General features: G+C 44.6%; 1 protein-coding gene across 1 annotated transcript; it reads right to left on the bottom strand.

Annotated features, from left to right (window-relative positions):
* Positions 1 to 735: 735 nt before the first annotated feature.
* Positions 736 to 13,370, bottom strand: SDAD1 (SDA1 domain containing 1). Its single transcript, XM_042026911.1, has 22 exons — positions 13,192 to 13,370; positions 12,981 to 13,085; positions 12,743 to 12,841; positions 12,518 to 12,628; positions 11,930 to 12,001; positions 11,739 to 11,839; positions 11,406 to 11,463; positions 10,955 to 11,029; positions 10,468 to 10,569; positions 10,144 to 10,213; positions 9,333 to 9,436; positions 8,597 to 8,654; positions 7,991 to 8,049; positions 7,580 to 7,656; positions 7,167 to 7,264; positions 6,694 to 6,770; positions 6,205 to 6,337; positions 5,196 to 5,293; positions 4,533 to 4,729; positions 3,933 to 4,017; positions 3,388 to 3,549; positions 736 to 1,849 (listed from the first exon to the last, which is right to left on the bottom strand). The coding sequence occupies exons 1-22, from the start codon at positions 13,279 to 13,281 to the stop codon at positions 1,799 to 1,801; spliced, it is 2,082 nt and encodes a 693-aa protein (XP_041882845.1). The 5' UTR covers positions 13,282 to 13,370; the 3' UTR covers positions 736 to 1,798.
* Between the last annotated feature and the right edge of the window lie 3,176 nt (positions 13,371 to 16,546).

A 16,546-nucleotide genomic window follows, 5' to 3' on the forward strand; every position in this document is an offset into this window, starting at 1 on the left:
CCCCGCGTCTGAGGGCCTTCCTCCGCCTGGCTCGCGCCGTGGCGCCACCGCCGGCCCGCGCGGAGCCTGCAAGCCCGCTCCGTGCCGCGGGACACGGCAACCGCAGCAGCAGGTATACGGGACCGCCTAACGCGTATTGCCCCGGCGCTGCTGCTGGGCCAAACGCAGGAAAGCCGGTCCAACACCGTCGCTTCCACAACCGGGGCAGAGGGGACAAACCCACCCTTGGCACAGCTGTCAGCACGCTGGCTGACACAGCAAGGCTGTAAACAAGAGGAAAACGGGAAGAGAGGAGACTAGACACTTGTCCTCAACCCCGGGGCTAAAAAATTACCACTCCCCTTTCAGTGTCAGAGGTTATTCGTTTCGGGACACATACACAAGAAGGGAAACTGCTCAGCTGTTCAGCAGAAAAAACGCCCCCAACCAGTACAAGTGGGGCTTATAGATTGTACTTTCCCTCTCCCTCCCTTCCCTACCTTTGTCTCCAGCACAGGCTCCACACTCCATCCCCACAACACTCCAGCTCCCCCAGCTACACATGTTCCTCTACCTTCGAGCTCACTGCTCCCCTTGCCAAGTACCAATCCCTGCCCTTCTCTCAAGGAGGAACATAAAATTTGAATACAACACTGCAAGTAGTAAAAAAAAAAAAAAATCCTACTTAGTCCTTCTCTCCCTAAAGCCTAAGTTTTTTTGCTCTAGGAAGCAACATGACAACAAAAACAATACAAAATCAGTACAAGAATTAAAGTTATTACAAATACATATTCAACAAATAGCTAAGTGAATTCCCACATGGGATATTAAGCATTAACCTGGTTTCCTAAAAGGAAAGGAAAAAAGCACCCCACATAATGCATTTCCATTACGCTGTGCATGTGGCATCTGCTTCTGCACCACAAAGAAATCCATTTCTAACAGACTTTGACAAAGGATGGTGTAAGTAACCCCCTCAAGTTACAAATAATTTATCAACTCCATTAAAACAGGTGGCCAGGGAAGGTACAAAGAACCCATTAATGGTCCCAGCAGAGGTCAAGGCTGAAGCACACATGAAACCTTAAGGTTTGTCTAAACCTTAGACAAAGAATCCAGACATCCACACGATTCTTGCACATACATGCCAAGAGACACCAGAAAGCACACCACTATATGAAAACATTCCTTTTTTCTTTGGCACATGATGCTGTTCTGGTATTTAAATGGCAATAAAACCCCCCATATCCCAATACACTAACTTTATTTTTGTTTTCTGAGTAAGCCACAAGGAACTGTTCTTCCCCACAACTCTTCACTTGAGCTTACCTGCATCACAGATGAATTTGGTCTTACTAAACTGGTCAAAGCCAGCTACTCAGACAACAGCTTACTCCATCTGTACTCCCCTAAGTCAGGCACAGATACTAAATCAACATGCTTTATAGACTGACCAGAATATTCTTTTCCCTTTCTGTTGCTTAGTCATTAATTGCCTCAAGCAGAATTTTTACCATATGGTTGTGTATTTTAATACTTACACATACAAAACCCACTGTAAGTAAATTATATTTAATAAAAATATAACTGCCTTCTTCCCTAGAATGCTTTAAGACCAAATTTAAATCCTCCAAGGATTAAGGCCTCTGTCCTATAGATGCAGTATCCATCAGCTTGCAAGAGTTCCGTTTGCATTTCCTAACGGACCAGAGCTAAATCCATAAGGCACCACAGTCTTCCTTTCCCTCAGGGTGATGGTGGGTGGAAATGAGCATCTCCAGGGCTATTTCTTCAAGGGTGATGAAGTTCTCTCCAGCATTTATTTTAGCAGCTGTTTTCTCTTTTTCAGAAGTGCATCTCGAAGAGCAAGCTTCAGCATAAAACAAGAGGGCAATATTCAGGTGAGGAGCATAATAACTGAGACAATAGCACTACCACATGAACAAGAAGCCTTTTCAATTTCTTTAACCTCTGATAAAACCACTAAGAGCTCATCAGCTCAAACAGGCAGCTGCAATGCAAATGGTAACAATTACAGTGGCAGAAACACAGGGGTTATTTACCTAAACTCCTGTAGCAGGTTGACCCTGGCTGGGTGTCATGGTACAGTACAGCTAAAGAGCTGAAAATTACCAAAGCCTATACAGAAGATTAGAACAAACTGTTCTTCTACTGACTCATTTCAATCAGAATAGATCAAGACAGTTGCAGTTCAGCTGCGAGGTAAGTGAAAATGGTGTTTTGCAGAAGAGTATTACAAAACTTGCTTTTCAAGGGGAAGAAGGAATTTTTACAAGTGCCACTATCACCCTAAAGAGATATTGTTGTGCTTCAAACATGTTTTAGCTAATAAAGGAGCTGCTTCTGGACTATAGCAAGCAGGTCATTTTATCTTACCACCAAAAAAGTGCAGCAGAATGCAGCACCATACAGCTATGATCCTCCAGCCCACTCAAAACACTTTCAATTTATGGTTAACAGACTGGTGCTGTAGCCTAACTTCCATGGGGAAAAATGTATGAATAAATGCTGCTCAGCAGTTACAGGTGAATTTAAAACATTAATAAGGACAAAATGCTTCAAGATGTTTTTATAATAACTGAGCAGAGTGTAACTGTAAACAGTGGCTTCCTTAAAGTGCCTGCATTGTTCATTTGCAGCCTATTTGGCACATTCTGAGAGCTGTTTTCATGTTGTCAGCCCTAACTGAGGTGAGGCAGAATGATGCCAAATAAGTATCTACAGAGGATACTAATCCACATCCTCCTGCTCAATCTGAAAAACTTCAGATATTCTCTACTCAGTCTACAAATAATCCCTGTCTTGCCCTTCCTAAGGCAAGAAATTGCAGACAAGTATCATTTGGATAAGGTATATGATCCTGGAAACAACTCAAAGTTTGTTCAAGAAGTGTGTAAACACTTGCATGAAACAGGATCTGGGAAGAAAAAACTAGACCACTGGATTATTCTACAAGTTTCCTGGAACATGTTTGGATGAGCTGCATTTAAGAATACCTTATAAAACCCTCAGCTGGCAGAGGCTTCACTACTGAGAACAGCATTAGTGTGGAACTACTGCTAAACTGAAGTGATTTCTTTCTAAACCACAGTTTCAAGTAGCTAATAAATAGCATTTGCATCTGTTGCTCGGGAACATTTGTGACAAGCTACGAGATGACCTGTAGGCCAGGACAATGAGTCTGTAACAGAACAGTAACAAGAGAAAGGTCAGAGACTGGAGAGTGAACCACAATCTGCAAAGTAGGGGCAGGACTCAGGGAAGGCAAGCCATGGACTTTCTCTGAGCTGCCACAGCAACACCTCAGGCCAGAGGGTAGGCAGCACCACACCTGCACTAGGAGTTCCTGCTCACACTGCCCCATCCATCTCCAGCACGAAACTTTACCTGCTTCTCCCTAAAGGAACGCTTGTTCTTGGTCCGGACACTCCGGCTGTATCTCATCATCATGAAGTTCTTGTTCTTTTGCTTTTCTTTGTTGGAAGAGCTGGCAAATGGGTTAATTCTGGTTTTCTTTTTCACAAACTCTTTTCTGTCTGTTTTTCCAGCCTAGAATAGACAGTGCAATAGAGCAACAGGAGGTCATTTTCCTTCCCCTACCGCCACCATGACCAGCCTGATAGTAACACATTCTATGGCAGCAACAACAAATCTGGGTTCAGGATGTCTGTGTCCATACATGCCTTCTCCCATGCCAGCTGTATTAAGTCACAGGGAAAACTGTCTGTTGGCACGTTCATGGCCACTTGTGACCAAGAGAGGCTGTTTATTTGTTACAGCCAAGATGCAACAGCAAAGAACCAAACAAATAATCTCTCAAAACCCACATGGCAGCTGGGCATCCACCTTAGATATGCAACCCCAGCATTTCCTCCTGCACAAGGCAAACCCAAACCCAGAAAGACAGGACACAGAACATGCCAGTTCCTCACCTTTGCAGTTGCCAATCTGGTCTCCTTGTCTGACTTGGGCTTCTTATGCAGATGTTCAATATCTCTGAGTGAAAGCAACTCCCCCCTACACACAAATTCAGTAATATGTCACCACACAAAACTTCATCTGGCAAGGAAAACAAGATGCCCTCTTCACCCTTTGTCTCTCACCCATCTTAGGCCACAGTCCTAGCATAAATTTAGACACAAATGCTTCTTGCTCCCTTCAGGCTGCTCCTCATGTGTGGGACATCCATTACAAAAGTCACCCATTTCTATTTTCAAGTCTTGCTTTTTGCACAAAGTTTAACAGACACTGGAGATATAACCACACAGCTATAGCTACAAAAAAAACCCTCTCATGCGTCTTGACTTGAACAAGGTAAACAGTCTCAGACCTTCCACCATGTTTTTTCCACCTTCCTCATGTCTTGTCTCCCAGGTATAAGCAAGCCCCCAGCCCAGGATCCATTCTAGGCTCTGGCTGCTGGCTGTCATCAGGAAACACTGATAAACAGCAGAGCTCTGTGCCCTGCTGCAATGAAGAGCTGCATCACTAGAGGATAGGTAAGAAAAAGCACTCAACATTCCATAACCTACCTGCCCTCCTCCTCATCTTCATCATCTATTTCAACATATTTCCTCTTTGCAGCTTTGCCAGGTGCAGAATTAAGTTCTTTGGAAAGCTGGGCAAGGCGTATTTTCTTGAAGTCTTCCTGAGTTAGCAGCCTGCTTGTGCTGACTGCTGCAGCCTTGGCTTTTCGTTCCTCCACAGGCATGCTTCTCACTTTTTCTGCCTTTAGAAAAGAAAAAGGCACAAAACAATCATTCGCAGCTTTGCAAACCACTCCTGTGCCACAATCCACGATCCTTGCCCCCCAAATACACACTAGGCAACAGCAATATTGTTGGGAAATGCTACAACCAGACATCAGGATTTTTCCTTGTCTCATATCCAACATCTAGTATCTGAATAAAGTACAAGCACACCAGATTTCGGGGGAAAAAGCTCTCAGCTGACTATCACAGCTCTGAAAGCATTCAGCCCTGAGAGAGACCTCCCCCTTCTCCACTCCCACCCTAACAACGTGTACTTCAGCAGGAGCACTAACCAGCACTTCAGCCTCACTGCTTCAGGACAGCTCACTCTGAAAGCCTGGGTAAGTATTTAAGAGCAGCCACATCAAGGTGAAGAGCAAGAGGATCTGGTCGGTGATTAACAAGACTCATTTGTACTTGGCATAGAAGAGACTTGAAACTCACTACTTGTTGCTGCTCCTCATCTGAGGAGTGATGCACATCAATCCATTCTTCATCTTCATTGTCCTCCTCCCCACTCAGACTAGCGCTTTCCCAGCCGTCTGCTCAGGGAACAAGTACAGAGCTCTTAATGCAAACTCATCTCAACTACCTGGATTGGCAATAACTGATGCTTGGATCACCTGCTCTTGCTGCCTTTCATTTATTTCACCCATCTCCTAACAGGATTTTGCCCAGGGACATGATCCATGCTATGCTCTGCAAAGCTCTGCACAAGAGCTCCAGATCAAGATCCTGAAAACAAAGTGCATTTGGGACAGCCTGAAGCACCACAGGAGTTCACAGACACTAATTATACTCCTCAGTCACAGTGTTCCCCACTCCCAGCCACCTAAATCAAGAAGAGAACTACTGTGATTTGTAGCTGGGTTAGTTACAACAGTCTAAGCATTGCTCTTCACTGCTGTGCTGGCCAACGTGCTGAAGTTGCCAGCTTCAGCAACCAAGCACAATGTTAGAGTGATCACTGCACAGCATGTCCCAGCAGGGCATTCATTCCTCCAGCACAGCTCCTGCAGCATCTCCAAGGCACTCAGGCTTCATTTGCCAAACTCTGCCTTGCTTTTAAAGATCTCCAGCTCTTTTCCCCAGCTCAGGCAGGGGGTTCCAGGGTGTGTAAAAGCATTCACACAGGAAGTGAATTAACTAAGCCAAATATTATACCCAAGTACTACTTTGGCATTCAATATTATTTAAAGGTTTTCCTTAGGATAAGCTGAACACAAAGTTCGCAGCTGTACTGTCTGTCCCTCTGCTTCCCCCTCTGAGTGTATCATAAAAAGCAACACAGCACCAAACCCCACTGACAAACCACGCTTACTCAAGGATAGACATGTGCAAGCCAAGGCACAAGACAGCAGGAAGCGAAATGCACAAACACCAGGTTCCATGTCCACATAAAATCTAAGTGACAATGATGCCCAAAACAGAATTTTTATGGAAAAAGGCCAACCTTCCTCTTGGGTTCCTCCCTCTTCCTTTTGATCCTCAACCTCCAGTACTTCTGCTCCTGGAATGTAATCTTTGGCATCCAGTTCTCCATACTCATGAATCCTGGCTTCCACCGAGGCCTCAGTAGGCTTGCCCTGTACATTAACAAAACACACATTAAAGCAGGCTATTTTAATGCCCACCAATCCAAGAAAATGTCTGGGAGAACAGGAGGGTGTGGGTCCGAAGACCTTTCCTTATTTCATGAGGCAGAGTTTAATTACTCAAGTTGAATGAATCTCAGAAAACAGCTGAGCTTCAGGAGCATGATCTAACCACGAGTTAGATGAATTTGGACTAAGGAAACGTGGAAATAATAGCACATTATGTCCAAAGGCAGTAGGCAGAGGAAGCACACAGGCTCCACCTTTTCAAGAGGACACTGAGACCAGTTCTCATAATTTTTGAGCCTATCAGTTTTTAGTGAATGCAAGACACGTGAAACACTTACCCTGAACTTCTTCTGCAGCATCTCTGGATTCAGAGAGCGGAACAGGTGTATCAGAGTTCTTGCAGACATCATCACATCTGCCCAGAAAATGAGAGAGTCAGGAAATAAGCAGAACTTTGAGCAAACCACAAGCCCACACAGATCACCAGTATTTACAGCCTACTCGTCTTCACTGAGGTTATGGCTCCCTCAGATTTCTCTGGTATAGAACATAGCACTTCCATACGGGCTGACTCTTCTTAACCCTTTCTCCTTGCTTTATTTTTGTCAATTAATCCCCCTGCCACAACTACCCTTGACTGTTTTGTCTCCCATGGATACACGCTCCAAATAAACAGAAGTAACCCAAACACTGAAAATCGTCTCAGCCCATAAAAACCAATTAGGATAGCACTACCTTGAAGGCTGTAACTGAAGACCAAATAACACAGGGGGAAAAAAAGGGTTTAAAGTCATATCCATATAGTATTTACTTTTATTTTTATGCGTCTTGTACTGAACAAGGTCTTGGAGCAGATCTTCAGTCATGGCTAAGGGACATCTTGCAGTGATTTCTTTTATTGCATTGATTCTGAAAAAATAGAAAATGAATTATTTGCTCAATACCAGTTAGGAGAAAATGACACTTATAGTCTGAATTACCCACAACTTGAAGAACCTTATACAGCATTTACACAACATTTGGTGTAAAAGGAGAAAACCATCATGAAATACTCCCAACAAAAAACCAGAAAGGTGAAGCTGAGATACTGTCTTAACTTTCGACTCAAGCAGCTTCTTGAAAGCATAGTACAAGTGACAGGAATAAGTCGCAAGTGGTTTAAAAAAATACGCATTTTACCACAACATTTGGAGTTTGACATCACTCATACAATTCTGTACTCACCCCACAGTCATGACCTCCCCAGAATTCTTGTCTGTGACAAAGTTGTTGGCAATGGTCATCAACACTGACTGGATAATCTGAAGATAAGAAAAAAAAGAGTACGTACTTAATAAAAACTTAACACACTTAGATGTGATTGACAGAAAAATCCTTTCTCATAGAAAGACATCAGGACATGCCAGTAGAGCCCACAACTATTTTCTAAACACAAATTTTCCTGCAGAAAATAAGACAAACATCTTGTTCTCCCCCTTTATGAAACAGTCCCTTAGGACTTCCAAAAATAGCTGAAATGACCATAAGCTTTTCCAAACATTTCTGACCCATTCCCTTTCCTCCATCCCCACACACACATAGCATTCACATGCTGGCCTGCTGCCCATTCAACATCAAACACAGGTGAACACTGACCTCAGGTGGTACCAGCTGGTGTGAAGCCTGTGCAGCAAACAGAAGAATCTTTGTCACTTCTGGAAGAAAAGCAGAAATATGCCAAAACATATTGGTGCAGCTTGCTCCAGCCAATAAACACATCCCTTAAAACACAAGAAGCTGCTCAGTCAGTCCCAAAGCTATTTAGCCAGAAGTTCTTTGGGACAACTGTTTCTCCTCTCCCACCAAGCATTAGGAGCACCTCTGGCCCCCACCTCTGGCCACCCCAGCAATAGCCAGCTAAAGCAAAAGGAAACGCTCCAGAACTGGAGTCAAAAACCAGTAAAAGGAAGCAGCACAAGGCAATCATGCTCAGCTAGTCAGGATTAGGGACTCATTTCTTTTATTCCTTTGCTGGAGCTTCTCAAATCCTCAGGTAAGGAGCCATGAGTGCACACAGCCTCCACAGAAGTCCAAAGCACTTGGCACTTCTGGCAGTCAGGGACTTATACTTCCTTTGTCCGCACTCTAGACTATTCCTGCTTCCCACCAATCCACTGCTACCTTTCCAGTTTCATTGCCACTCGCATGAAATGCATGTACATGAGACATGAGGGATCAGCAGTACCTAGAGTAGTGACTTACCCCTCTGATGGGGCTGAAGGAACCGCTGAACAAAGGGGTAGAAATTAAAAAGGAAAAGCTGCAAGACAAATTGTAACATATTATCTTTTTGTCTTTCAACTTGACATCACCTTCACAAGCTGATACATTGTAAAACCATCTCATTCTATAGTGTGCTCTCCAAATGCCTCTGATTTTACAGCATAATATTGTCTCCTGTATTGAGTTTGATATCTGTAGGGCAAAAATTAATTGTACCAAGATAAATCCAGCTGCAGTCTCTCTGCACCTAGTCCTTTCCGTGGAAATCCTTATATCCTCTGAAACTCCTCCACTTGGACTAGATTACTCTTTACTTAATCCAGCACAAATATTTTATCACTGGGTCATGTGCACAAAACCCTCCAAGTGCAGGAGCTGCCAGTTTCCCTCTTATTCAGCACCACCTGGCTGACGACTCTGTGGTCAGCATGAGCAGCTTCCTAGGAAGGTCTTGGAAGCATCAAGTTCTCCTCTACTCTTTAGAGACAGCTCAGCTATTCCAGACCAACACCCTTCTCTATCAGAGCTCCCTTAGTACCACAGGAAGTCTGTACTACTGTGACATTCCATGAGGCCCACTGCTAACTCCCTGACCATCCCTATGCACTTTTGGACATAAAGAAAAATTAAACCTCATTTTCCCGAGGCATGAGGCCAGAACATGCCCACATCCAAACCAGGCTAGCTACCAACAGACCACCATAAAATTACATACCTCATGTATTCCAACCAGCCTGGATATCAGGTCCATGAGCATCATCTTCACTTCAAATCGCTCCTTGCAGCTCTCCAGCTGCTTCAGCAGTTTCTCAGCAAAGTCTAGAAGCAGAAATAGATTTGCAGTAGACTGAAAGAGCACAACACCAAACTCAAATGGGATTAGGGTCAAAATGAGCAGTTTGATTTGTTCTTATTTCTAAGCCCCCGTGCTCTTTCACAGAAGAAATTAAAGGTGACTAAATCAGTTATTCCAATAGGTTTTTTCACTTCTCATATGCCTAAAAGGCCTGCTGTGCACAGGGGTTCAGCAGAGGGAACTGGCAGACATTCCCCAACATCATAAGCGCAAGGTGAGCATTGAAAACTAAACTTTTAGATACATTTTGGGTTGATCTGAGAAAATGAAGTCCCCAGAGGATCACTAGAACAGACCAAGAGCAAATCAAGTGCTGTTAGACAAGTACATTTTAGCAAGGGCTGAACCAGAGCAGTTACAGTAGATCAACTACTCTGGGCTCACCACATTACTGCCTTCACACATACAAAGGAGGCAGAGAGCCATGTCCTGATCCGTAGAAACCCAAAGCAGATGATGCAATATTCCTCCTTCCTTGTCTCACTGCCTACATGTGCTCCACTACAAGCACAACAGGACTGATCTCTCCAAGTGCAGTGAAACCTGGAGTAAAAACACGTTCCAAGTGTCACATCTGCACCTAGTTCTTGGGTTCTCCTGGCAGAGCTATGTCCAAGCTTCCCTGTGTGGGATTAACACAAATCGCACTAAGAATTCACTGCACACTCACCTTGGGGATCATGAATCAAGTGAATGGCAGAGAAATTGAACACCTCTGGCTTGCTCTTCTTTTTCTGCTTCTACATGGAAACAAGAGTAAGAGACATTTTTCTCTTTCTATGAGTAAAGTGCTTCAGTTTCAAGGTTGCTGTCAAAAGATTGCTGCCTCTTCAAAAACATTTTAAAAGCTAGTCCTGGATGCTAAAAACTCTCCCTGTTTTCAACCATACAGGATTATGTAGCACCTGTAGCTAAACAAGCTAGGCAACAACAGGACTTCAGTACTAGAAGGATTAAGCCAAGATGATGAGAAGGAATACACAGCTCTCCTCACCTTGAGGACCTTCATGGCTTTCTCCAGTTTCTTCTTGCGCTTGGTGGTTTTCTTGTTGGTCGCATAGCGCATCATCAGATCTCTGGCTGTGGGGCCATCATCCTTGGGGAAGGAACACAACACTCAGGCAACCCAGGCTTCAAATGGCAATCAGAGAAACAAACCACCAATATTTTTCAAGACCATATACTCCGAAAACTCTCCCCCCTTCTTAAGTGTCAGAACACACAGGTGCCAGCATTTAAATAGAAAACCAAAAGAGCTCTTGGCATTTCTATCTTCTAACAGACAGCAAACACATCCTGCCATCACTTGGGGCCAGCTGTCAGACACTAAAATTTTTTGTGAAGCACAGAAACATCTGGAGAACACTAGACCAGACAGTAGCACAGAGGTAGACAGACTAGCAGAGCCAGAGTCACCAAGATAACAGAACTAATAAGGGGTCTGAAGAACAGAGAAGGGAGTATTTGGTCACAACACCCACCTCAGACTCTGATTCGCTGTCTTGTTTCTCGTCTTCATCTTTCCCAAGGAAGAACTTCAAACTAGCAACTAACACCTGAAAAGTAAAGTGAGTTCATGTGGGACAAGCCTCAAGAGCCAACACAGAAGGCCCAACATTCAGTCAGACCCCAGGCAGGACAGCTGCTCTCCTCATTTAATCAAAGGTTCACAGTGCCAATATTAAGGAAGTGATATCCTGACAGCCTCTTCTGAATAGCAGTGAAAAGTGCATCCACACTCCCCACAGCAGTCTACACTCATTACAAAATAAGCTGCCAAGCTCCACCTCCTCCCATGAGTAGCATTTTGAAAATTAAACAACCAACAGACAAATCAGTGAAGTTTGTTTGCAGTAACAACAGATTAAGTTACATCGCATGAAAAAGGCAGCCAAGGTAACAGCCAGTGTATCAAGTGATTTCTGTTCTCACCTTGGTCACTTTGGAAAAGCAGGCAGTTGTGATGACATTGACTGTTTTGGCATCATTCCTGGAATAAAACAAACCACATCTTGTATTTCGAGTCTGGCAATTTCACATTATTCTCAGAAAATTACTTCTCACCAAGTATTAAGCAACTCATTTCACACAAGACAGTATTTCTTCTCAGCTAAATTCCTTGGCACAAGTTACAACCCCATTGGGCTACAATTAAGAAATCTATTCAAGTCACTGTCTCTGCATTATGTTTTGGACTACGCGCCACAAACGATACCCACGTGCCCCACAATAAATGGCAAATCAACACAAGCCTGCCAGACCCACCAAATATTCCTTCTGTAAAGCTCTATCATCACATCCAGAGATATCTTGGCAGCGGTGGGATTGCTGTCTCTCAACATTGTGTACATGAAGTTCTGCAGTGCCTAAAAAAAGAAGTGGAAAACATGTTTTTAGAGGTCTTCCACAAGAGCAGGAGTTCAGTTCAAAGTACACATGAAAGGCAAAGCACTGACCGTGTTCACTTTGTTGTTCTTGTGTTTAGCATTGACATTCTTGATGTCCGTCACAATGTGAGTGTACAAGGTCTGCAAGGGGAGAGACGACAAGGAGTAACACACAGAGACAACACTGTGCCCAAGCACTGACATGAGAGCCAGATGATCACCACTGAGAACATCACTCGAGTTACAGCAGCAAAAACCAGGACATGACCCTGTGAAGACTCACGTATTTGAAAATCATACTGAATTTACAGTACAGCAAGGCAGGACAACGAACAGCATCAAATACTGCTTCAAATCCTACCCCTGCTTCGCTCAGGCCTGCTCTGACAGCCAGGTTTGTCACCTGTAGACACACACAAATGGCTCAATCCCAAACAGGACAAGCCTACAACCTGCAACAGCAAGGTGTTTACAGCAGCAGAACTCAGTTATTATTCCAACATACAGCTAGAGCCCTGCCTCGAGCACTGACTGCTGAAACAGCTGGGCTATGTTAAACTGCAATTTCATAACCAAACAAAGAACAGCTGCCTATCCTAGCATTACCTCATTGGCCAAAACCAACTGGAACTGAAGATTTTTGTCAGCACACCTTACCTTTCGTAGCAGCTTATCGTGACACCGCAGCAGTTGAAAGAAGAGCTCCAGCAAACTCGTGGGATTTATCAGATTCTTGTTTCTCAACAGGATCAGAGCCTTACAGAAGGTCTGTAAGAGAACCCAAATTTCACATTCCTCTCCAGCTCTTCTCTTTATTGACAAGCAACCCACAAGCTCTCAGCTCACGCAAAGGGCAGGCTGAGCCCAAGGCGCGGGTCTCACCATGCGCAGGTCGGGGTCCAGGACCGTGTGGTGGTAGGAGAGCAGCTCCTTCAGCTGCTGCGGGAAGCTGGCCATGTGCTCGGGGTAGCAGTGGGCAACCTGGAACGGACAGGGCAAGCGAACGCTCTAGAGCACACCTGGGGTTACCTCACAGGCCTCGCAGGGTGTACGCAACCAGCAATAGTCATTGGAGCCGGCACCACGCACAGGCTGCCACAGGGCAGGCGCTGGGGCTCACCTGCGCTAGGAACATCAGCAGCTCGGCCAGCTCCTTGCTGGGCTTGTCCGGCTGGAAGGTGAAGATCTCCACATGGGACTGGTAGTGGTGGTACTGCTGCAGGAACTGCGCACACACAGGGAACGGCGGCAAATGAGCAACACCAGCCCGTACCCCCGTGCCCGCCCCAGCCTCCCCGATCACCGCCCCCCCCCCCCCCCCCGGTCCGCACCTCCTCGGTGTAGGAAGTGGGGTCGCGCTTGATGAGGTTCTGCAGCTGGGGCAGGTTGCTGGGCAGTTTGTTGCCCTGGCGGCCCGACATGGCTGCGGGCACCGGCACCGGGCGTGAGCGCACCACGCGAACGCTCAGCTGGCCGCCACCATCTTGGCCCGCCTCTGACGGCCGCCGCCGAGGGACAAATCTCCGCGGGAGGCGCACGCCGCGCTTGGCTCCCCCTGGCGGCGGGAGCTGTGGGCGGGAAGGCGGCTCCCGGCGGGCTCGCTTCCCTCGGGAAGAAGGCTCGGGCAGCCCCGCGGGGTGAACGCGGCAGCAGGCCGGGCACGGACCGCAGCCGCCGCCGCAGCCTCCCCGCGAGCCCTCGCGGCACTGCCGCACGCCTCCCGTTCCCCTCCCTTGCCAGCTGTTGGGAGCGAGGATGCCTCGCAGTACACCTCAAATAATCACTACAGAAGTGAATCCTCAGTGAGGAAAAAAGGTTGATTCCAATTTAGTCTTTTTAAAGTTTAGCTTTTGGTCATCATAATCGAAAGCTGATGCCTTCACTTGCATAGTTTATACTTCCTTTAGGCAACTGCTTATTCACCCTGTGGAACGAAATTGTTATTCCTTGATACAGTGTACTTAGCAAACAGTAGTAAATAATTCCGGTCCAATAGATGCTCTTACATACAGCCACACGAGCTGTATGAGAATAGCATCAAGGCTTCAACAGGGCACAGTCCAAAACCATTAATATAACTTCCCATTTAAGCCACCATCACTTCTCTGACTGAAAGGCTTTTCTCTGCGTTGGTAAGAATCTCACAGCCAGCTGCAACCACCTGAGCACACACCTGCTAGGGGGTTGCCAGTGGCAACCTGAATGTACCACCTCCGGTGAGATTGGGCTTTCCCGTGCCTATTAAAGCAAGAAGAATACACCCTCTTCTACACACCTATACAGCTCACAGAAATACAGTTTTAGCATCACTTGGAGAGCAAAATGACTGCAAAAGTAAGAGAAAAACCTGTTACTGAGTGCATAAAACAAAAGCAAGCCCTCCATCACCAAAAGAGCTAAACAAATATTTGATACCTTTACCTTGCCAGCTATTAATTTGGTTCATTAGCACCTAGACCTGCTCAGCCTCTGCTTTCAGGTGGCTTTACTTTAATGAACCTTCCAGCACAGCCCTTAAATGACCCAGCCCAGGGACCCACTTGATCCTGCACCCTCAGTGGTCTACCGTTATCTCAGCATCCTTAGCTCAAAGGTTTGCAAAACCAAAATACCACTACACAGGCCTTTTTCAACCTAACAATGAGAAAAAGAGCTAAGCTTTACACTAAACTGCTCCAACCCGAGTCACTGACTGACTAAAGCACAACATTTGCACTTAAAATGAGAAGTAAACACACTGCTTAAGAAAAGCATGGAGCAAAACAGCCTTATCCATACTCAAGGACAAACCTAAATACCTATTATCTCTGCAGAAGCAAGCCTATTGCTTTGATTTCTACAAAGGCTATTAACAAGGCTAGACGAACAAACCCATTCACTTCCATTACATATAAATAAAGCACAAATAAAAATCATCTTCCTAAACAGTTTATACTCATTTAATATTAAAATATGCATGCTTAAGCAACTAGCACATAATAGAATATTCCCTATAGTGCCTTTAAGGAAAAACATCTAACTTTAGGGGCCTTTTATCAAAGTTGCTACTTAGGAAGCCACAAAAGTCAGATTACTATGCAAATTAACATCGAATGCCTGCACTAAAAGGGCTTCCAGAATTAGCCTTTGTAATTAAACAGACTTTTGGCCAGCATTAAAAAAAAAAAATAGGCAAAAAACCCCAAGCAATTTCTGTTAAACAAACACCCCAAAAAACACCTTGCCATAATCTTTATTACTAATCCCAGAAAAGCAGCTTAGGCCCTGGTGTGAGCACTTATACCCAAAGCCTGTTGTCTCCTGCACAGATTGGTTTGATTACCATGTGCTAATTAGGCCAGGAATGCTTAAAGGCCCCTGGAAAAGACCAGCTGCTTCTTGTTTGGGGATGGTGGGGCTGTGTTAGTGAGCCTAAGTGCTAATATTAAGGAAAAAACTATCGGTTTGACTTTTTATGTCACTTTGTGAGCTAAGTAGCACATTTTGTGTACCTTTGCTTAGTTGACACACTACACAAGGAATTTAAACAAAGTACTGTTGGTTGAGGTATGGAATAAGCCGCAAATTTTTTTGCTTGCATAATTTTTTGAGCTCTATGTGTGTTTATTAGGCTTTAATTTTTCTTTTTGGAGAATAAGAAGCTGACAGGTTTTGTTTACATTGTGTTTAATTGAAAGAGAAAAGCTGGTTTTCTTCCTTAAGGCATCTTTTTTTGTTTCTATTCAAAGCTTCTAAACATGGGTGTGTCTGTTGTTGGGATTATAGAGAACAAGTTAGGGGGTTTTCCTTCATTTTTAATTAATTGTTTTCCAGTATGGAATGATTACCTGTTGTAGGGACTTCTTGTATGACAGTATGTTGGAAGGTTTTCCCTTTGTTGCATAGTTGATACATGAGTTAAACATGCCCTAAAACAAGCAAAACAGAGACCCCAAAACACTCAAACTTGAAAGAATGGGTTTTGTTCTTAAGGTCAATCAGGCTCCATTGGAAACCAAAAAAAGGGGAAGCTGTTACTAAAGTTGCTATTAGGGCACTAAGATGTTTCTCTGCACTGTATTTCTTGATTTTTTCAATGAGTTAAGCAGTATTGGAGCTGCGGAGTTCATGGATGGGGTAGAATTGCACTTGATGTTAGGGTGGGAATTTGGAGATGGGCAGCTCCTGGCTCTCTTTTGCCCTTGCTGCAATCACCCCCCGGCTTCATGTTCCCTCAAAAGCTATAGAGTTCAAGTTTTTACAACATCCAGGAGGTTTTACTTGAACACATTTAATGTATTTGATTGCCAACACTTCATTTAAACTCTATGTCAATTCCTGGCCTTCAATTGCTGTAGGAAATTTGTCTTCCTTGACTTAATACTTGTAACTTTGCAATTGAGAACAGGGTCAATGTTCTTTTCCTTTTAAAAATATCAGATCTCTAAGTCCAACAGAAATATTTATTTCTGGGTCATGACTCATAAATTATTTGCAGACTTGAGACACAGGAACTGTGTTGTTTTGTTCAAGGGAACAGGACTATGTTACAGGAGTGGCTTGACAAACTGCACAGTCACTTGCAGCTCCAGGGGGAGAAGAACAGTCCAGCTGACGGTGCTGATGTGAGGTATTTGTGTGGAACCAGAGGACTTTCAGCCTCAGCTTTGCTCGCTGTGGCATTCCTTTGCCTGAAACACAAACGTT

The sequence above is a fragment of the Corvus kubaryi genome, unplaced genomic scaffold, assembly GCF_017639235.1.
Source record: "Corvus kubaryi isolate FWS band 111438036 unplaced genomic scaffold, C.kubaryi_AGA036_p1.0 37292, whole genome shotgun sequence".
NCBI classification, from domain to species: Eukaryota; Metazoa; Chordata; class Aves; order Passeriformes; family Corvidae; genus Corvus; species Corvus kubaryi.